Source organism: Hydractinia symbiolongicarpus, chromosome 9 (assembly GCF_029227915.1).
Source record: "Hydractinia symbiolongicarpus strain clone_291-10 chromosome 9, HSymV2.1, whole genome shotgun sequence".
Lineage (NCBI taxonomy): Eukaryota > Metazoa > Cnidaria > Hydrozoa > Anthoathecata > Hydractiniidae > Hydractinia > Hydractinia symbiolongicarpus.
Window position 1 is genome coordinate 3,586,196 of NC_079883.1, and position 23,565 is coordinate 3,609,760.

The 23,565-nt window shown below is 38.5% G+C and overlaps 2 protein-coding genes across 2 annotated transcripts; both read left to right on the plus strand.

Annotated features, from left to right (window-relative positions):
- Positions 1-2,024: 2,024 nt before the first annotated feature.
- LOC130657488 (uncharacterized) lies at positions 2,025-8,376 on the plus strand. Its single transcript, XM_057460477.1, has 8 exons — positions 2,025-2,404; positions 3,606-3,699; positions 4,036-4,243; positions 4,874-4,977; positions 5,096-5,227; positions 6,106-6,294; positions 6,654-6,803; positions 7,636-8,376. Exons 1-8 carry the CDS (start codon positions 2,051-2,053, stop codon positions 8,145-8,147), a joined length of 1,743 nt encoding a protein of 580 aa, XP_057316460.1. The 5' UTR covers positions 2,025-2,050; the 3' UTR covers positions 8,148-8,376.
- Positions 8,377-12,600: 4,224 nt separating this feature from the next.
- Positions 12,601-17,011, plus strand: LOC130657261 (uncharacterized). The gene is made up of 2 exons (XM_057460242.1): positions 12,601-13,982; positions 15,794-17,011. The coding sequence occupies exons 1-2, from the start codon at positions 13,541-13,543 to the stop codon at positions 15,943-15,945; spliced, it is 594 nt and encodes a 197-aa protein (XP_057316225.1). The 5' UTR covers positions 12,601-13,540; the 3' UTR covers positions 15,946-17,011.
- Positions 17,012-23,565: the final 6,554 nt, after the last annotated feature.

Below are 23,565 nucleotides of genomic sequence, written 5' to 3' on the forward strand. Positions count from 1 at the left end.
CATTTTCTGGAAGTTCATTATATCTCTCACTTGCACTCAAAAGGTATTATTCTCACCAGGCGTTATCATAGGCTAGTGAGAGATAGATTACAATTTCTTATTGGTTTAGTAGTCTCAACCATGCAGGTATTATGGATGTGTCATATTTCAATTTATGAACAAGTTCCATAATAATATCTATATTATTCAATAACAATGACTGAACAGATAAGTGGTAATATTTTTAAAGTTCCTCCGTATAAAGTCCATGTTTTCCTTAATAGCAGCCAGCTTAGCTTAACGATACGCTGTAGCGGCCATCGGCTGTTGTGGCGTAACGCAGACATATCCAGCTGTTACATTATGCCTTTGTAATCAAGTAATCTTGTATTTTGGTATTTGTGCAAAAACGATATTGAATTTAAGATCCAGGACTTAAATTTTCTGACAATTCTCTCTTAGTCTAAACATTGGTTGTGGTCGTTGCTTTTCTTTCGCTCGATTGTTATGACTACGACTAGATCCAACACAACAAAAAACACATCATTTTTTATATAAACACAGATATTAAAGAATTTTGAAAACAAGATCTAAATATAAGAACAAAACAAGGCTGAAGTTGTGTTCTTATTATTAAAAGCAAGTAAAAGCTCAAATTTTATAAGACAAGGCGTACTAAAATAAATATATTTCATCCTTGGGTTAAGAAAAGAATGGTGAAAAAAAATTGGTAGCAAAATGATTAATAAAATACCAAAGAATTTAAAAATCTAATTCTATAATATCAATTACTTGACAAATCCAAATTCAATTCGTTTATAGGCACAACCTATGGTTTTTGTGAAGCCTACAGAAACGGCTGATTAGATTGTAATTAATTTTTAATTGTTAATTTTTTAGAACTTACAAAAAGAAATCATAAATATTTTAGTCAACACTAACAAAATAATTTATTTTATAATACAGAGGAAAAGCTAAGAGACACAGGGCCGTCAGAGCAAGAATAAAAGTGGAGGGGCCATATTTTAGCGATTCTCCAACGTGCAGTGGAGAAAATGAATTTTTTTTGGCAGCAATGTTAATGGCTAGTCGGTATCCGTGGATAAATCCATGGGTTCTTAATATATCGCATTTAGTGTTTCAGTTGCGCACACCGGATCGTATAACTAACTCACATAAAAATTATTCCTGATTTCGGGAAGAAAAAAAATTAGGACAAGCAGTTGGGAAAGGATATGTTATAAACCATGCATATCCTTTTTGAGCGGAGTGACTTTGGTCGCCCTGGAAATTCCCAATTATCCGGTGCTATCCGGTGTGATAAAACGAGGATTAAAAATTTTCTTGATACAGTCGGTTTAAGAGCAAGTAAGATGTAATCGTGTATACAAAAAGGACAGGGGGTGGCCCATCAAATATGTACAAGCAAAAAAACGTGTCGTACACATTTGCTAAGAAAGACTCTTATTAATACTTAAATTCTTCTTTCAGTGTGTGTGTGCAAAAATAGTCGTGCTACGGGCACACTAAATAACAAATGCGATATATTTTTATCTACCTTGTTGCGACGAGTGAATTCCTGTGGAATTTACAGGTCAGGCGCCCCCTGGATTTTTTTAAGGGTTAATAACTAATTTTTTAGTATTAACCTGGTATAAAAAACGGATTTCAATTCATCACTTAATCACCGTCAGCTGCACGACTGCGCTAAACCCCGGGTTTACTATATTATGAAGAGAAATTGTCAACGCAACAGTAATAGATTATCTTTCTTATTTACTGTTAAGTAATAGTAACCGACGGTAAATAAATTAAATCAATCAATCAATCAATCAAGTAAAGTTTCTAGCCTTTTCATTCCTTTGATTTTCTATGGGTTACTTCAAACAAAAATGGAGGTGTGAAGCAACGGAAACACATTCATTTAGAGAATACCCACTCTTGTTTGTGCATTCACATTGAGAAGAGTTTGTAATTAATAAGTAATACAGAATAAATATTTCAAAATTATACTTCCACTACAATGTTATAAACACTCAGATGTTGCTTGAGCTAAGACACAAAACACAAGATGTTGAAAGAAATTTTTGTCTTCTCAGCAGTTTGCTTTTTTCAGATACACATTTCTCATCAAACTTCGATTGCAAGGAACGAGCAATTCAGATCGGCTTTGTTTCTTCGTGTTTACACAAACACAAAATTATCAATAGCCACACTTGTAGAGTATGTACTGATTAGTTTGAAAGAATGTGGCCGTCGATGCATATGGAATGATCTATGCAAAGCCTTTAACTATCATTCTGGGGATAAAGCCTGTCATTTATTGAGCAGTGATAGAAACAGTGAGAATGTATTGACTAATTTTCAATCAGCATCCAATTGGAATTACTATGACACAGGAATAGGTGGTCCTTCGATTAATTTGGTAATTGTTTTTTGTTTTTTCATTTTATCGAATAAAAAATACGCCAATTGACTTCACTGGAAGGCCATATCAAAATACAGTAACAGATGAAAGAGAATTTCCTTTCTAGCAAATGTCATCATGAATAGCTGGTGTCAAAAAGCTCACTACAACGACGAAAGTTCGTCGGCGATAAATCTTTTATGTCGTGTTTTTAAAAGCTTTGAAAGTTTAATTTGAAATTAAAGACGTATCGAAGTCCAATTCTACTGATCTATTAAAATGTTTTTTCAAGTTACGGCTAATAAACGACACTAAAACGCTTTAAAATGACAAATTTGGATAAACAAGAATTAGTTATTTTATTTCATCAGTTTCTCTTGCGCACAAAAGAACGTAGTCTTCCAGTCACCAACATGATAAACTGTACGTATCGCTTTCAACTTTTTCTTCTAAGAAGCCATGCATGTCCTTAAGTCAAAGGTCCTATTATGTTATATAGATATACCGTCACCTAATAAAGTTTTTTTTTTTAAAATATACAATCAGTGACTTATGTGTAGTGGACAGCATTTCCCATAGGTAACACAAATTTGTACATACAAGTCATAAAAATTGATGACAGGCAAAACAAACTTTACCTCTAGGAAATTGAACAATCTTTTCATATGAATAATAGATGGAGAATTTGAAATGCCATAACAACCGATATCAGAGTCTGGTTTTAAAAAAAGTTTTAATGCGAAGGCAAAATAGTCAATTGTTCTAATATTACTCCTAGGTAAAGTTCTTCATCATCGATTATTCTGTCTTGTATGGTCAAATTTGTGTTACCTTTAACAATATGCTATGCGTAACATAAATAAGGGTGAGGTGGTATAACTGTAAAACAAAATAAACAAATTGACTGAGGGCTTATACATGGGAGGAAGAATAAAGGTTTTACGTATATAGTTAAACTGATTTTTAGGATGGATTTGTGACCAAGGCAAATATATCCATATTATAATGCCCGTATACGTCTGTCTGTCCGTCCGTCTGTTTGTCTATCACGCAAAATGGTAGCTTAGCTGCGCAGGTAGCGAGACGCACGCAATGCGGTATAAAAAAAGGACGGGCGAACCCGTGCATTTTTCCGCGGGCTAACGATTATTGTTACAACTATAAGTTCATGTGAAATCGTTAAAATCGTTAATTTTAAACTGGATTCGTCTATCTTTAGATTGGTGAAAAATGTGTTCGGGAAAATCCTTGTTATCCTTGCTCCTGTTTCGGAGATGAAGAAAGTGTAAAAAATTGTAGCTGTCGGCATCCAAGTATGGCATTTAGATCCAACCTCGATTCCAGGGCTCTTCCTGTTCCCGTTATAAAAAAGAGACATAAAGCCCTGGGATCGAGGTTGATTCAGATAGTATTAGAGAAAATACTACACTTTTTTATGAGAATTTTTATTTTTATTTTTGCCAAAAATTAAGAACAAAATAAGAACAGGCTCAAAACATTGTATTCAAAGCTAAGAAAAGGCTGTGTCCGAAATTTGTCATCAAATAAGGAGTAATCTAAAATGCAAATTTTCTTGCAATTCTCTCTCAAGCTTTGTTTGTTTGTCTGTTTGTTTGTTTGTTTGTTTATTCATTTATTTTATATTTTAGTACCGCAACAGCAGCCTGACATCTATATACCTATGAAAAAAATTGATGGAAAGAATGCAAATTTGTATCATCAAGGCTCAGACAGTTTAAATCACGTGGTTGTTACTTCATCAAGACGTAAAACAGTTGAAGATCAGTTTGGAAAAGGAAAAGTCTTGAAATTTACTTCAAACATCACCTTTGGAGATTTTAGAAATACTAGCTTGCAGTAAGAATTATAAAATATACACCTAGAAGTATTTCATGTTTGGAATATCCACTTCTAATATTTATTAAGAAAAACTTTCCGCTTCTTTTATTACGTTTTGCTTTCATTTGCGCTCAATTTCATGCACTATATCTGATTGGTGGAAAATTGGTGAAAAAAATTTAAGAATTATTAAGCCGGATAGTTGAGGAACGTCTGCAAACGCAATCTCATCCCCATGACCTGTTAGGCTTTTTATAATTAGACGGCCTGAACAAATATATAAAGCCTAACAGGTCCTGAGGATGAGGTTGATGTAAACACCTATTTAATTTCCAAGGACACAGAGTTTTAATGCAAAAAGCAATTTTTTGTTTTATATAAAATGAAAAAAAATATTACATGCCCCTCCTTGTTAAATATTAGATTTACCGCTTTCGGTAAAGACAGTATTCCATTGCCTGCCCTTCGGAAACTATTGTTTTATCTTGAGTGGATAAATACTATATCATCCCCCCCAACCCCCCCCCCCCCCCCCCTAAGTTGAACTTTACCTCTTTAATTTTACATCTTCAAAATCTGTTTTCAAAGTCGACAAATAGCCCTGCAATATCCGTTTACTGTGTCTTAATACTTTTTTATTAATTTTAGTGTTCCCACTTCAAGCTTCACATTGTCATTTTGGTTTCGTCTGCTACCTGAGCCGGCAGAAACTGGATGCACCTTGTTTTCTTCAACCTCTTCGTCAAAAACTGGTAAATGGTTTATAAGTTATACGAGCTTGACGCAACTGTAATAATATGATATATCTTTTCGTATGCTGGAAAACTTTTCTTTACTGTGTCAGAAACGAGTTCTGAAAAATGTTTTTAGGAATTCTCATAAAAGTAGAAGGGGATCGCATATCTGCTCTTGTTAAAAGTCTGACACATCAGCATCAACACTTCTTCACATTTTCTCAATACTGGTATGTCTTTTGGACACACGTGGTTGTACGATGGCGAGGTAGGAACTTGTATGTTATGCATCAATACAGTGTACCAGTCTTAGGCCCAAACTTAGCCTGGACTCAGGAGCTAATTTGAATTCGCTTATCCTTTTCAAAAAATTAAAAGAGGTTTTTTGTTTTTTGAACAATTACGCTTGATGTAAGTCGACAAACAAGACAGAATCATTTTTACAATTAGGAGTAGTCAAAAAGTGACGAACAACCGCAATCTATACACTGGAGAAATGAAAAACTCACATTCTCCCATCAAATATTACTATTCAACAAAAATCAAATAACATTTAAATCGCAGCGAACTTTTTTAATCGAAAATAGTATTTTAAGGGACTGCTCTAAAACAAGTATATACCAGGCTAGCCTAACCTAGCTAGCTAGCTAGATAACTTTTCTTTTTTTTATCTGACTATCGAACCAACTCTCATAAAATGGAGCATTTTTTTACTTGAGAATCCCAGGCGAGCAAAACTGCGAATTCAAACAAATAATAAACAGTTCTGTTTCACATTATTAGCTCAAATATTCCAATAATTAAATGTAGAACTAAAAAAATACCAGAAAAGTACAGAACACGCTGAGAACTACTATCTACCATCTAAAAAAAATATTATTGCAAAAAGAAAAGGAACAAATATGTAAAAAAAACCCAGCATGTTATAACCCAAAAAGATATTTGGTAATGTTTACTCATACAGGAAATGGTGTAACTGCTATTGAGTTAATTGAAGAGGATGTATGGATTTGGAGATAAGTATGAGTTGACGTAGAGGGACATTTAATTTTATATGTAACCCGATATTGTATTAATTAGTACGGTATTAAAACATAATTTGTTAAGTTTCCATCAATGGCTACCGACGAAGTTTTATACATTTAGCTGAGCAAAACCAATTGGAACTCTATGTCAATGGCTCAAAAGGAGATACTGATTATTCTGAAGAGGGAACATTCTCCGTTCCGTCAACAGCAACACTAAATGGAAATTGTCATGGGATATATATGAGCGATGTGGCGATATGGTGGAAGGCGATACCAATGGAACAAATTTCCCTTCTTTACGAACAAGGTTGGGAATTATGAAAATTATACAGTGTTTTGACTGTTCATATGTCTGTTTTATAAAGTCATTCGTATTATTAATAAAACAAACCTTTTTAATTCTTAATGTTCACTGCATTGTCATGCGCTTAAAAGTCGAATAACGTAGAGTAGATAATCAAACGAATGTAAACGAATCTCTAAGTATATACCTTATTAATATAAAGAATAGAAACATTTTTCTTATCAATACATTCTCTCCTCTTTACGTAGCGTTCCTCTGATAGTTACAAAACGTTTTTTCTCGTTGCAGGGTTCAATTAAATCATTTAATAAGTTATTTATATTTATATATTAAAATAAGGCAAAATTTGTGTTCCGTTTCAGGTAAAACACCCCCATATAAAAACTTTGGTGTGAACCACCTTTCGTGTTTGCAGTTAAAAGAAGTTTCAACAAGTTTACTGGATGGTTACTACTGGATAAATTTCACAGGAATTCCAACCAATGTACTATGTGATATGACAACTGATGGAGGTGAGCAACCCAGGGCTTTTTTTGTATGTGCATGCAGCGGGATAAGAATTCAAGACGAAATTACCCTTATCTATTTTCCCGTAGACAGACCTGACAGAACATAAACAACTTGTTTTGAGAAGAGTAGTCATCTTAAAAGGAGTCGTCTTAGCTTTGTTTAAAGAACTTTACAATGCTTTACAATGCAAATGTAAACAAAAACGTGCCAAGATAAGTGATAAATCTAAAATGGCTACTAAGAACGGAGAGTTTAAAGTTCAACTTGCCTAACCGCGATAAAAAATTAAAGATGGTATCCGCGTATACTCTACAAAACCACAATATCGCTATTTACTCTCACAATAAAATGGTCAAAAAATTACTATAAAAGTATTACACAGTCGCAAAATAACCATGAAATAATTGTAACGCAACTACACTGACAACTTTCTTCTTCATTTTTGAGTGGGTGGGAGGGACCTTGAATACTTAAAAGTCAATTTTCTTGTGATTTAATTTTTAAAAATTCCGCCCTGTTGCTTGAAAATCACGTGACAACGGTTCTCGTCCCCAAAACATAGAATTCCCATAACAGACCAATCAAAATCCATCACGTGACCAGACTGGTCTAGAGCTACTTTCAAATTAATCTCAAAGAGTTCTAGGGCCGAGAATGCGTGACAACGTCATACCGAGGTTATTTCTGTAAGGCCTGTTCTACACTCTGCAAAGAAAAGTTTTGACAGTTTTTCCACCATTCTCGAGGTTTATTTCTTTTTCTGGGGACTAAAATGTTTTCCGCGGCAATACACATTGTAACTGTTAAATAAAATTAGCGTACTACACATTTCAGGTGGATGGACAACATATTCATGGGTTTACACTTACGACGGTGTTTATATCTCCCAAGAATCAATGAATCCTGATCTCACAAAAATCGGTCAGAAGAATTTTCTTCTTGATCCTTTATCAGTTCCGTTATTGCAAGAAAAAACTGGCTTTACGCAACTTCGCTACAAATGTTATAAAGCATACCACAATTACAGGGTAGATATTGCTACGAAACCAGACGCTTCAGGAAAGGTGGTGGTCGACTACTTATTATCACGAACGGATACCCGTCCATTGGCCTGTGGTACATTTACCGCTTTTGAGCACGACAATTCACAGCTATCTGCAAATTGTGATAAGTGGAGGGACGGGAAATGGGGCCGCAGTGGCGATGGCGCTAATCGCATTTATTATTACACGGTCTATGTTCCGAATGCTTATCATTTTCTTATACCGCTCAAAAGTTCTTACTTATACTATTGCGACGATAAAGGGGAATCAAAAATAGGAAGTTGGAAATTTTACTTTAGATAATTACACACATGAGGAAAAGAACAAAAGATAAACAAACTTATATCATACATAACATTTTATGCACCATGCAAGCACAAATTATTTTCGCACATTGAATGCCTTTGAATTTTAAAATGCAGATATGCTTTATGTAACGGACATCTTATATGGCAGATAAACTATCTACTATATAACAACCTCGTTTCCAGGACTTGTTAAGCTTTTTAATTTAGACAGCCTGATCTAACAAACACGCTATACAGCAGAAATACTATATGCTAAACTTTTCATAAGGGACAATCTTTTTGACAACGACAAAAATGCAGTTTTTATCGTTTCCGGGTTTTTTTTGTCTTTTTGATATGAGAGATGACGGAGGAAAATATTTTTCGCCGTCATCTCTCATATCAGAAAACCCTGAAGACGAGGGTGGAAAATCCCTATAAAGTAGAACTTAAATATAGAAGTCATTCTCCTTTTTGCATTTTGCAGAATTATATTTTAAAAGCAGAAACTTTCGCGAGCAGAAACTATTGCATTTTTGTTCATTTTCGCGAAGTTTTATGACTTTGGAATTTATAATTAATCAGCAAAACGCCAAATTTTTTTACGCGATTTCATGAATATTTTTTGAGACGAGAAAGTTTTTAATAAAAAAAAAACAACAGAAAAAAAGCCCGGGGGAATCTCAATGTAAGGGATCTATTTCTTCTTCAATCATGAACTACAATAACATTTGGTGTTTCCATTCTTCTTTGGGGCTACAAACATTTTTCCGAGAAATCCCGATTCCTTGAACAGTAATGGATCCAGACTTTAGCTTATTAATAAAAAGGGGAAAGAAGAAAAAAGGAATTGTTGCCATTCGCGACAAAGTTTCCCTTGCAAACGAAGTAAATTTTTTACAAAAAATTTGTCTCAAAATTTCAATTTACACAAGTTTGTCGCGCCCACGAAACCTTCTCTATTGTAAGAATATCAGCTTGGGATTTTAGGTTAAAAACAATAGGTTTATTGTTTAGAATATTAGAGAAATGAAAATAAAGACCACCCTGCAACCTCTTTCCCAGGACATTTTGCCTTGTTGATGAAGTTGATAGCGGCGAAAAGTTTGCATTTGTTGGCCACTCCGATATAACGGCTTAGGGGCCACAAGACCCTGGGGGTATAAGGTATGTTAAATCTATATAAAATGGACAGCTTCAAAACAAAAGGTGAAAAAACGGCTTCTCTGAGGCGTCTTTCCAAATTGTCGCACATTCTTCCAGGAAATTATAAGCCAGGGAACAAGCATCATAGACGCAGGTAAAGATTCTCAAAACTGTGCACATAATGCGTCTGTCTGTAAGAAAAGTGTCGTGAAACAGACATACGAAATAGTATGTATTTTAAAAGACAATAGACCCCGTGGATTTTTCCACGGTAAACAACTAGTTTTTAATGCAAGCAGCTTATTTTGTAATAAAGCATAGTCATAAGAAAAAAATAATCTTTTCCTCATTTCTTGTTTACATAAGTATTGGGTAGTGGAACTTTAAAAATACTGAGCTCTTTGTTTCTCTGTGATGTAGGGCATCCAAATATAGCAAAATTTTCGCCACGCTTAGTAAAAATTGCAACAAATAACCGAAATACCGAGCAAAAGGTCACAAATAACACATTTAAAAATGCGCCATTTTGAACTTCTGTGTAGCATCGGAGGTTTGGGCGCCAGTATCTCTCGTCCATAAAGACATGAAAACAATAGATAATTGTTTCTTACCAGACTATCTTTTTCTTACTATGAATACTTTTTATTATGAATAGGTGTTTCGCAACTATTCTAGTAAAATGAAATTTTTGTGACTCTAGTGCAGAGACCTATTTAGTTAATCTCTTTGTAATATTAACTTGTGAAACCTACTTAGTGAAATGACATGCTCTAATGATTATGAATCGAAAAGAGGGTTTCTTGTCCTGTTAGCATAGCGAGCCACAAACGACACAATACACATCTTTTTGGTGGTCGCAATTACAGCGCCGGTACTGGCGGCCAAACATTTTTCGAAGTAATACAAATTGTTTTTGATCCTTCTGCCGCCTCCTAGACATTTTTTTATACAAAAAACGTAAGTATTTGGTTAATCCTGAAGTTTCATTAAAATTTTAATAATTTGAGCCTCAATTATTTCAACTTTTTTTATTTAACCCTAAATCGTTAGTATTCATTTCTGACGTAATTTCGAACGGATGAAAACAAACGAATGATTTCTAGAGCAGCCATGAAAGAAACTAAAAAATGTTTAAATTTCGACTTTTTAGAAAGTGTAATGAATTTTATTTAAGATTGAAATTTATCAAAACAAGAAATTCCAGTCATAGATTGTAATTAATTGTGTCATAAAGCTATAATTATCTTTGAGAAAACACGTCATCCTGAACTTTATTAAAAGAAATGGTTTGAAGTTGAGCCGTACGCAAAAGAGTAAAAAGCGTAACAAAGAAGACTATAGGGATACATACAGTGATGAAGTTTATGCCACATTTAGAGAATGGCTTTTTTAAGCTAGTAGAAATGATCATTATATTGTCAAGTTTGGCAGATTTCCACATAACGAGATTTAATAATGATCAATCGCCGTTATCATTGCCAATAATTCAAAGAAAACCTACAAATTGATTGATGTAGCAATACAGAAAACAAAAACAAAACTCATGGCCTGGATTAGATAGCATCTGGAAAACAACCCAAGACTGCAGTGATTTTTTGTGGATCTGGTAAAAGAATTAGTGAGGACAAAAAGCTTCAAAACATTCGCAAGTGGATGTATATTTCCAAAACTGTGCTTAGGCAGATGCGTGTTGTGAATGAGTTATCCGCACCGTAAAACCAGCTGTTGGAAATAGATTGGTTTTCTTAATATTGCTGGCATTTGCTGGTATGGCGTACCTGGAGCGACAGATGTATGACAACCTATCGATGCAAGCTACGCTAAACAACTAAAAGCCTTATTAAAATAGGCACACTACAGTCGGTTCTCGAAAACTCAAACTGTCAGGGGACCGACGAAAAAGTTCGAGATATAAAAAGTTTGAGGTAAAGGATGGTGGAGTTATTGAGCGTCGAAGGACTTTAAAGTTCGAGATAGCAAAAGACCCGTACTTGTTTACGAAAGTACGTTCTTGATTAAATTGTTTAGCCAGAAACGAGGAACTTCCGCTTTGTAGTCATTTTTGAAATGAGGAGGATTTCAAAAATCCCAATTTGTAAACATTCGAAAAGCTTTTTTATGTATTAATCAAACGTTTTATAAAATCGAATGTTTTTGTTTGAAAAATAAGGGAAAAGTTCAAGATAACGTGATAAAATGAGCTGAAGGGACTAGAAAAAAAAGGTTCGACAAAACTAAAGTTCGATATAACGAAGTTCAAAATAACGGAGTTCGAAATAACTGAGTTCGAAATAACGGAGTTCGAAATATAGAATTAAATTTTGCCTACAAGAGATTGCAATGACTGAAAGGAACGGAAAAAGTTCGGGACAGGGAAAGTTCGAGATAAAGGGTATTCGAGATATCGAGCGTCCATTGTATAAGTGGTTGGAGGCGCTGAAAAAATGGTACTCTCTAAACACCTCATTTACAGCATCAAAATGACGTATCCTTATCCGCGCTCTGCCAGACAACTTACCGCAACATAAAACGGCGCCATCTCCCCAATTTTCCCCACATGAATTAATTTTTGGGCTAACTCGGGGCTATGTTAACATTCACTCGCTGATATTGAATTGCTGCTAAGGGAAATCAAACTCTCTTACGCTGGGGGATTCTGCTAATCAAGTAGTACCTGACAACCTTCGTGATGCTACAGAGGATAATCAGGATCTAGATCAAAATCAGGAATTCGATCGTGGAGGAGGGCGACATGGAAGGGAACATTTTTGCTTTGTCAAACATGTCATATAAACATTTAGTTTATTATAAATAGATGTATGTTAAATATAAATTTCATGAAAAAACATATTTGTGTGTCCTGCCCGTCTTGTGTAAGTTTCTTAATGTTGGTGATTTTCTTAGCCTGCTCAAGTTACTTAATAAAAGTTTCTTAAAATTTGGGTTTTCTGAGTCTAAGGTTTCTTATAGAGTGGTTTCTTATAAAAAATGTGTAGTCGCTTTACACCAGGGTTGGTTGTGCACGAGTTCTTTGCGCCCAACCTGGCAAATGCAGCTACTTTAGGGATGGAATATACCAACACTTTTTAAAAAACCACGGTCAAACTCGCATCAAAAATATCATCCACAATTTCACTTGTGACGTCACAACTTTTCGTCACGCCCCATTGCACAAAATTCTGCTAATAATCAACGCATGCGCTGTAACACGTGACCAACATGTTTAGTAACATTGGTAAAAGCCTGGTAAAGAACCTACGTATCACTTTGAACGGTAAAAAGGTACAGAACATATCGGATTACAATATCCTAGCCGTGTATAGGGACTTGTGGCTGCCAAAATTTGATAGGGACAACAACCTTGTTTTAGAGGGCATCAATCCTAACGACGGGACCATCAAGGCCCTGCAGGTTAAGGCAACTGGTCATGTGGGAACGGATAAAGAAAAGGCAATCGTGGCGGCATAAGGAAACACTTTCTGCATACCACTAGGCAAGATTTTTTAACTGACAAGGGACCTACACTTTTATGCAGCGGGTTTATACGACAGGCTACAATTCGTAATACATTTTGCAGGACATGCTGATGTCATCAAGGATGGAGGTACGGGGTCCAGGAAAACGGCGAAGGCAGCCGATGCCGCGTACGGGATAAACAACATTAGGTTAGAATTTGACAAGCTCAGTCATGAAGGTCTTGCGAGCGTATTGATGTCGAGGTATGCAAGATTGGCCCTACTATACAAAAGCATACTCCGTAGCAAGTTGTTTATTATTAAAAAAGCCGACACAAGTTATAACCTCCAATTTGACACCCCCTCCAAATCGTTTAAGGGTGTCTTGCTACTCTTCATAGACCCTGTAAAAGTGAAGGTTTACGCTGGCATTAACGAAACGTTTTATAACCCCGAGATTGAGAGGGTTAGCGTGACTGTCGAGGGAGAGCCTAATGAGTTGTACTCTCACGCCATGTTGCCCAAGGATCACCTTTAACAGATTGTGAACCTCTTTGGTAGCCACGACTCGAACGTAACCATCGGGCAATTTTTCAATGAAAGGTATGCCCTCTTCATCGACTTTCAGGCGTCTCCCGATCATACCCTACGTGGTAGTGGAAGGCCCCTACAATGTCTAAATGATAGCATCACCCGACATATCACCATAAAAGCAGACGGAACCAGAGATTTCATGGCTTACGTCTACCTCTTACAGGATGCCCAATTAAATATCCTAGACTGTAGGTTTCATTCTGTGGAGTATTAAATGACCACAATTTATATTTGTCCTCGGAGGCAAATACAAATCAATATGGAAGAAAGCAAGAGCTGTAAAAAATGTAAAAAAGTGTTGGACTTGGATGCATTTAAGGTGTTGAAAAATGGTCAAGCTACAAAGACATGCATCAAATGCCTGGATAAAAAGAAACAGCAACGTGAACGCAATAGGTGCCCCAATCAAAGGCAGAGATCCTCCTGTAAAGAATGTGGGGGAAGTCAAATTTCCCCCTATCAAAGGGTGAGATCTAGGTGTAAGGAATGCAAGGGAAGACAAATATGCCCGCATCAAAGGCAGAGATCCCAATGTAAGGAGTGTAGTGGAAGCCAGATTTGTTCCCATCAAAGGATAAGATCCCACTGTAAAGAGTGTGAAGGTAATGGTATTTGCCCTCATGAAAGGCGAAGATCCAGGTGTAAAGAATGTGGCGGTAGTCAAATATGCCCCAATCAAAGGGTGAGATCCACCTGTAAAGAATGCGGGGAAGTCAAATTTGCCCCCATCAAAGGGTGAGATCCCGGCGTAAAGAATGTGGCGGAAGTCAGATATTCTCCCATCAAGTTAGATTTGCCCTAAGGCAGAGGGGACAATGTAAGGAGTGTGGTGGAAGTCAAATATGCCCCCATCAACGGGTGAGATCCAAGTGTAAAGACTGTGGGGGAAGTGAAATATGCCCTCATTAAAGGGGAAAGATCCAGGTGCAAAGAATGTGGGGGAAGTCAAATTTGTCCTCATCAAAGGATAAGGTATCGCTGTAAGGAATGCAAGAAGAAACAATAAATGGCAATGATTGCTGTATTTATCTTTTATTTCAGCAAGCTCTCGGGACATGGCTAAGAGGAGCGCAGGCGTCATGACGAGGCCGTCGAAAAGTTAAATACAGCCCAGGCGGAGTGGATACGTAAGAGGCAGGGGAAACTCGACTGGTTCAACGAGGAACAAGAAGGGCAAACATACTCACAGGTTGGATCGTATTGTGACGGGTAGTCGTCTTTTATACTACCTAAAGGATGATCCTGAAAGAAGCTTTGTCTCGGAAGAACTCATGCAGGTACCGGAGGATGTTAAAGTGCCTCCACAACATGTGAAGGATTGGTAAATAGTATCTTCAGGAGTACCTCCAAGGGTTCATCCTCCAACTCCTTACTCGGATACCTTATATACAGCAAGGGTGGATCGGTATAGAATGGATATCCATAAACGATACTTTTGATGACATCAGGCTCACTATCCAAATCAATATCAACCAACTGCCTATCCGGTATAGGAAAATTGAGTATTTTTCTTATTGTTGCTATATCAGCCAAATCCGATAGCTTCAGGTCCCTATCCTTGATAACCTCGTAACAGAGTGCCCCATACTTATTCTCCTTAACCGAAAAAATATAGAGCCCTAGGCGTTCAATATCATCCTCGAGATCATCATCGATCCCGCTTCTTGCAAATGTCTCCCATGCTTTTTCGCCTGATGCTACCCTGTGTAAAAGATCATCATCCGTGGGGTATTCAAAACCTTCATACTATGCCCGTCTCGATACCTAAAATTTTCTAGGCAGGTAGGACAATAACCCGTTACTGATCCTACATTTATGCAGCAATACAGGACGGGTACCCGAATATCATAACCCCTTACTTGCTTTTTTTGTTTATAGGCTTCCATCTTTTTGATATTTCACTACCTTTTAACATACAGCTGAAAGAGTAAAAAAGGATAATTTTAATACCGTAAGGGTATTAAAATTAGCGTCTGTTTAGTCGTCTAGTGCTGGAACACCCAAATCATATAGCTCATCCCGAGTAAGATCGATAAGCCTGAAATGGTTTCTATAACGTTCCACATGCTCCTCCTCCTCAAACCGATTAAAGGTTTGTATACCGTTGGGGTTGTCGATGACGACAATCTCCTCCGCGCCTGGGTAATTGTCACTGAACCACAATCCCTTTTTCTTAATATTGCGCCTCTGAACACGCGTGCAGTAATAAGGAACGGAAACAATATGTCCGTGGGGGTTGCAAATGGGGCAACGCAGTCTCCTTTTTTCATGATGGCAAATTTGATTACCGCCACATTCTTTACAGGAGGATCTTATCCTTTGATGGGGGTATCTTTGACTACCGTCACATTCTTTACACCTGGATCTTTGCCTTTCATGAGGGCAACTACCATTACCTACACACTCTTTACAGTGGGATCTTATCCTTTGATGCGGGCAAATTTGACTTTCGCCACATTCTTTACAGGTGGATCTCACGCTTTGATGGGGGCATATTTGACTACCGCCACATTCTTTACACCTGGATCTTCCCCTTTCATGAGGGCAAATACCATTACCTCCACACTCTTTACATTGGGGTCTCTGTCTTTGATGGGGGCACTTTGTACGCTCCTTTGACACCTTGCTAGCATCGAGGCATTTTATGCACCATTTTGTTAGTTGAGATTTACGCTTGATCTTGAAACTGTCTAAAGATAAAAAGTGTTTACATTTTGAACACTAACATTTTCCATCAATGTTGACTCGTTTTTGCCCTAGGAGGACAAACACGAGTTGTGGTCACTTATTTTGGTTTAGGAACTATGCTGGCGGGTAGCCACCCTTTGGAGACGGCCATTTCAGGACTTGCTCACCCTGCTGAAAAATAGGCAACCATCTTAAGATCGCTGGTATCCATTTTTGTAGATTGCCTTGTTATGTCAAAAAATTTCTTACCTGCCATGGCATAGGCAAATGTGAAACCAAGGTCCAAGACTGTTTCGTACAACATATCCAAAATCTCCTTTTCCTTCGGTGTTACGTTGCTTGTGGTCATTTATTAAGTGTAATTTTTTGAAAAAATTCAATGCATCTTGAAGATCTCAATCTGAGGCCGCGTTTTGCCTTGTATCCCCTGCTGGGGCTCCGATGTGGGGTTTTGGGGTTTGTTTTTAGCCCTACCAAACATATACCAGACACCTACCCCTATGGCCAATATAGCTAGTGTTCCTACCCTATAGATGTGAACCGACTGTATAGAACTATCTCCAGAACAGGCTTTGACTGCAGGCTGTACAGTACCCTCTTGTTGCTTCATTTCTTTCTTCCTCTTCTTCATCAGTGCAGCCAACTTGTGTCCTTGGGCATCTCTTCACGGATGCTTTGGCGGCTTTGTAATGACTCTCTTTTCTTGTTTCTGAACTTCTTTACTCACTTATCTTATAGCACCGTCTCCGCCTCCTCCACTCCTTCTCCTTTAAAATTTGACGCTTATTGGGCGGGGGTTCCACATGTTCGTATTCTACAAAGGTGGCTGCGTCGAATACTTGTGCAATATCAGACATCCTTTTTATTAGTAGTCGATATCGAAAAAGTACATAGGCAATCAGAGCATAGGGTAGCAGTATAGCGACTAGAGTACACACTTCCATTTTATTCCCCTAAACCACAAGCGGAGAGGTATCAACACCATCGTCATGTACAATTCTTTTGTCGTAAAAGGCTGAGAGGCCAAGCTTGTTTTGTTTGTACGTGATCATACCCCGCTCATGTACAAGAAAACCTACGTTTTTGGCCATATCTAAACCACTCTTCAGCGCACTCAGGTATCTACCCGAGGTCACAGCATTTTGTCTCTTTGACATGCCCTTACATGAGAATTTAGTACCCTCCTTACCTTTAACAAAGTAGCACTTAGTTTTTAGGGTAATCATCCGAAACCCAATAAATCCTTCCTTAAATAACCCTCTTGTTTGGCTCGAGTACTTATCGGTGACGAGCCAGTTTTTTACGTCTTTATCATGCTCGTCAAGCAGTTCGAGAAGAACGACATCCCTCAACTCTTCTCCGGTGATGGCAAAATACGCACTGTCGGTGTCCATGTAAATATACTCAAAGTTCCAACAATCCACGTATTTGTCCAGAAAATCGTTGTAAAATTCGACCATGCGCAACTTCGCGAGTTGATATACCGCGATACCGCACTGGTAGGGTCTATCGATAGTACATTTGTGCTTGTCCCTTCTTACCTCATACGCATTCCCAATCTCTTCAAGGTCCTCCAGGTACGGGCTCCGCAGGGCTGCATCATCCTCCTTTTCATCCCTTGTAAATGTAGTATTTGCATGCCTTGCCAAAACTTCAATCATCTTGCCGTTGAACAAGTTGCCTTTTAACTTTGCCGTATCCCCTACATTACGTTTGTCGGGGTCTTTATCAGCCTGTCGTCGTGCATCGGCAATCTCCTCCGGAAACCAGGCAAAGGGCCTACCTCGAGCGTGGTTGAGGAACTGGTGAAAGGCAGTAACCTTTAGCCCATGGTTAAGGTACCATTTTAGTACAGGGGTATAAAGTAGGATTTTTTCAGCTCTCATCAAACCCAAAAGTTAACGTTTTTAAGTATTCGTGCATGTGCTCGGGGATTTGATAATCAGGTATCTCCTTGACGACAAACAGGGAAGCCATTTCACTAAACCTTTCGCACAGATACTCGGTTACCTCGATAACAACCTGGGCAAACCCACACAACGGTCCATCCATCACACCCCGCGCCAGTAGCTCTAAATTATGTGCCGATTTCGGTGCAGCCACCTTGATCAACTGTTCCTTCCAACAAGGAGAGTCCTGCATAAGGGTACTTGGGTACAGCATGTTTGCATCATACCCTATGGTCTTGCACTTGTGGGGTTTGCTGTACACGTGAAATCTGATACCCGTCACGTCTCGTTCGTGGTATCTACAGAATACGATTGCGGGACCACCCACCATCGCCGTCCGCAAAAGGTCGTAGGCCTCATTCCTTGTACATTTTTCACATGTTTTCCGTACCTCCTTGCAGGCCTTACTAGTCTTGCTATAGCAACAGTCCTTACACCTATGCCTGCAGGGGTCTCCTGGAGCGTATAGCTGTAGCTTTGGGTTCAGCCGTAGAGACATGTTCAATACGTAGCGCATTGACACGCTCGGAATACTGACTGTGTCCTTCAAAATATCGATTTCATCATCGTAATACTGCAACCTCGTCTTGTTCACGCCTTCAATGAACGGTTCCACATCGGCTAAGTTGTACTCACGCAACCAGTCCATCATGGTGACACAGCCTTGCCCGTAAAACTCGGAGCGGAATGTCTCGTATTCTTCGCCGGATAGTGTGTTTCTCCCACTTAGACGGCTATAAAAGTCCTCGTGAGTCACAGGCCCAACATGTTTCAGCTTCTCGTGGCTCGTCAACCATTCATACGGAAACATGAGCTTTTCGAGCTTACATTCCAACGACTTGCACCAACCGTCTTAGCTTAGACCGGGGGCAAGGAAATTTTTAATATCTAGAAATTTGAATCTCAAGGTAGTGAGGAACATGTAGTCTTTATCCTTTTTCATCGCCTCGATCTTATCGCTCTGCGCGATCTCTTCAACAAAATACCGCTTGATCATGTTGATGTCGTACTTGCCGGAATTAAACCCTATTACAGCTACTTGATTTAGCCACTCATCCCACAACTCCCGGTTCTTTTTGGAGAGCATGTCAAAGTCGTCGGGCTTCGGGTACATTCTCTCGACCTCTTTCACAACGAGGGCATTCCTCTTTTCCAGCTCCTCCACAATCTGCTTGACCAAAACCTTGGGGTCTTCGTGCTCGATGAACGTCCGGTGGCCATTCAAACTATCTGCAATACCAACACTTATAGGAACATGCCTCGAAAGTTATGTTAGAACGGATATATGCCGATAATTTAAAGGTGATAGGAGGGCTTCGAAATCAAATACCAGGTAGTGAGGATATGGCTTGAACTTCTTCTGAAAGTACCTTCTGATTTTGGGTGGTTTTTCACATTCCCAAGCCGTGACGAGGTTATAGCCCTTTTTCCGTTTCATCCTTTCGTTGGACAGGGTTGCACCATACCGGGCCTTTTCTGCCTCGGTTATCCCGGACAGACAAAGACATCCGTGCCACTTGCAACTGTTGTACTCGTAAACAGTCTTTGTGACAGGCTCATACCCATCCACTTTCCACTCCTTTTTGCCATCACGGATAACACGTTCACCACCATGACCGCATAAGGCATGATGGATATGTCTTCCGGTTTGCTTTGACATGTATTCTATCCATTTTGATGCATCATAGCTATACACCTCATCGTAAAAGACCTTCTCAGCCCTGCTCGGCATACGTTTGACCTTCCACCCTTTGCAGATAATCGTCGTCTTAACACCCCCGCATTCGTTCCTTTTATGCCGCGTAAGATTCCAAACCTCGGTAGAAACTTGGCCGCATACCTTGCATTGCCAGTGTTGGGTCAGCACACCTAAATCCTTGATAAAAAAACAGTACCCGTCCAGCATACCAAGATTGATAGTGTCTAAACCCTTTTTTTATTGCCTTTGACCATAGACGAGTCGCCATGGTGTTTTCTCAGAGTTTGTCCTGGTTTCAAAGACTCTGACGTTGATCTTGAATTGTTTGATCTTGAATTGTATGATCTTGAATTGTTTGGCAACGCCCTCCAGATCCACCAACCTCGTAGGCCTGACATCCTAACTCTTAAGCTTAGGGTTCCCGTAGTACTTTCAAGCTAATATGAGAGCTGTCTTCGTTAGACGTTCTGTTCCCCGTGCTACGTTGGCCTTCTCCATCACACCTAAGCATCTCCAGAAACATAGGTTGTCTTTTCGTTCTTTTTCCCCGTCCATGGCGTAGATGCACCTCTTTTTTGCAGCCAGCCCGAGTAGTAGTAGGGAGTGATTATAGGTACTTTCTTTCCTCATACACCTTTTAATCACAAAAAACCCGCTTCCACCACCACCTCATCCCAAAATAGAATAAAACGAAATCATATACTGATATCAACACATAATAATAATATGCCAATAACCAACACATACTCATATTAATACACATAATAATATTAAATACCAAAACAAAAACATGCGCAAAGGCATATATACTAAATATGCTGACATCAACAAAATTAGAATTGAGTAGGGGGAATTCCCATGCTCAAACTATGACCGCACCAAAAATTTTGCTGATGTATCTTAGTGTATAATAATAATAAGATGTCTATTAATGATCATCTCATAACGCCTGATCGAATAGTTCGTGCTGATTCATGGACACTAATGTTCATACCCGATCATTTCAAGCCACAGGAAATGTGTACTGCCGTAGTTCGTGAACATCCCTGAACACTAATGTTAGTACCCGATCATTTAAAGACACAGGAAATGTGTGATGAGGCAGTACGTGACAATCCAATGCTCCTCGAGTACGTTCCAGATCGATATATCCGTAGTAGCATATCAAAGCCCTCCTATCACCTTTAAATTACCAGCATATATCCGATCTAAACATAACTTACGCATATCAAGGGAAATTCCCCAATTATTCGAATATATTGACCAAGACCATGCCTGAGTATATATACAAAACCCATCAGAACGGCTGATAAATTTTCAAATGCTGTGTTTGACAAAGCGAGGACGAGGGTGGCTACTGCACTTCGGGCAATGTCTGAGTATGTGCAGGAACCATCGGAGCAAACCCTATACACATGCTACAGGTGTGGTGGCCAAAATATTTCACCAGTGGTTAAGCAGGTCAGGTCATGCGATGAGGGAACTTCGGTATTTAACACGTGTGTGAAATGCGGGAATACATGGCGGGATGGATAGAATTTAAATAATGGTAATTTCCCATTATTTAAATGTCCTTCGAGTTAGATATCTAATTATATCAAAAAATAAACAATGGATTATTATCAGGAAGTGTGTAACCGGAATGTTGAATTTAACCCATGGATGCTCCAGTATGTACCAGATTATTTCAAGACTCGTGATATGTGCAAATCAGCGGTTGAAAGGGATCCAATGGTATTCGTGTATGTTCCGTATTCAAGACCCTGGAGATGTGCATCGGAGTAGTACAGCAGAATCCCGGAATGTTTGAGTATGTTCCAGATCGTTATAGGACCCCAGTTACCAGGGCCTTATCAAATAAAGATGTGAGAACAATGTGACGATTGCGAAATGGTCCTTGACGAATACGATAAATGTAAGTGTGGACGGAGGTTCCTTATAAACGACAAACTGCTTTGCTGGTCCTGTTTCTACATACATATAACGTACAACGGAGGAATATGTCCATGTAATAAACCTTAGTTGGGCTCCAATTTTCATAAAACAAAAGGGATGTTCAAATTTTATAATGACTCCGTAGAGGCGAGGGATTTTTAAAGCGAATCAACTGTGCTCGATATCGACGAGGTTCAAATTGAAAACATTGTAATCAGCGATCCCATCCAAGCTAAGGGTAAGGATACTAGATTCGTTATCGGTTATAAACATGATAACAACATATCGTCGTTGCTAATCATAACATCGAGAGGCCTATATAGCAATGGTGCATCCAGATATGACGATGGATCTTCGCTTACCATGTCATTTGATATGCATCAACATACTGCGTGGATTGAAAAATATAAATGTATCCTGGCCAAGATACAGCAATGTATGGTAGTGAGTTCACGACCTCATCAGTGAAGAACGGTGGATACCTGAACACAAAAATAAAAGAATGGGAGGGTAAAATAAACACATATTTCTACGATCTTCCAGTACCTATACGACAGAAATGTGAATGTATCTCAGTCATAAAAATATCTAGTATTTATCGGCAGAATTCTAAGCATTTCCTTCAAGTTCTTCTGGAAGAATGTAAGTATAAACCGGTGCAACAACCTTTAAGGACCCGGCACCTTATTGATTCAGATGATGAAGAGGAACCATTCGTTGTGGTCTAATAAGCTTGATAGATTTTGTATATTTCATCAAATATACAAAAAATAAACATGAATGATTTGAAAAGAGAGGCAAAGGAATTTGGTATAAAGGGCTATTCTACGATGAAAACGGCTGATCTTCTCGCTGCTATTCACAAAGTAAAGTACAAGAACACTGGAACTCAGACGATGGGTCCGTACTGTGGACCATGCTTAGAAATCGCATCAATGAAAATCCTGGATGAATATATCAGAGGTCTCGACGTAAAACAAAAGCGAACTATTATATATGACGGTGATTTTATGGTTGACGCCAGTACCGGTGAGGTTGTTAGTATTATTTAATGTTTTGTACAAAAACATTAAAATTATGAATATTCAGGCGGTTTGTTTAGGTAGCGTTTACATATTGTGCAGATTGCAAGTTTTTTAACAACTCAGCCCTCGCCTCGTCGCGACCTTGTGCGACAAGCTGCTGCCTTTCTTGCCCGTTAATCGTTGCCACAATTTTCTTAGTGCGTTGTCTTATTTGTTCTTTCAATAGAAGGTATTTTTGTTTTTCTTGCAGGAAAAGGAAAAATTCATAATCACTTATCACTCCATTCTCAATCGCCCTGCTAATCAACGATGGAGTTCAGCTTCGTTTCCGCCAATAATCGTATGCTATCGTGTATTTTGCGTTTGTAATTCAGCTTTTTACCCCCTTGATTTAAGGCCGTCTGCCCCAACCCTACAGCGATCGCGATTCCTCCCATTGCTACCGCCAGAGGAACTCCTATCCCACTGAACATGCTCCCTATCCCTACGCCTGAGGTGATCACGCTTATCGCTAATAGCCCGTGATCCATGTAGTGTATCCAGGTTCCATGCATTCCAAATTTTTTAGCGAGTTTTTCACGTTGCTTAACTTCGCTTCGCAGAAATTGTTCGATTTCTTCAATTTTCTTTAATCGATACACATGCCCCTCATTTTCTTGATCTAATTCCAACGAAAGGGTTCTTTTCGTCTTGATATTCGTTCATGAGCATGAAATTTAACCTGTCTGTTGAACCTTTAAGGGGGAGGTATATAGGAGTGTCGAAACTCCATGTCACCATATCTCCCCAAGTGTTTAGCTCTTTGATGGGAAGCAGGGCTAGTATATTGTATTTCTCACCATTTAAAAGAGATTAATCCGGATCGTCAGTTGAACGTCAGTCTTGTAGATGCTGTCGTGGTCGCCTTTGGTAAACTTTACCTTGTTATCGAAGACCCGTCCCA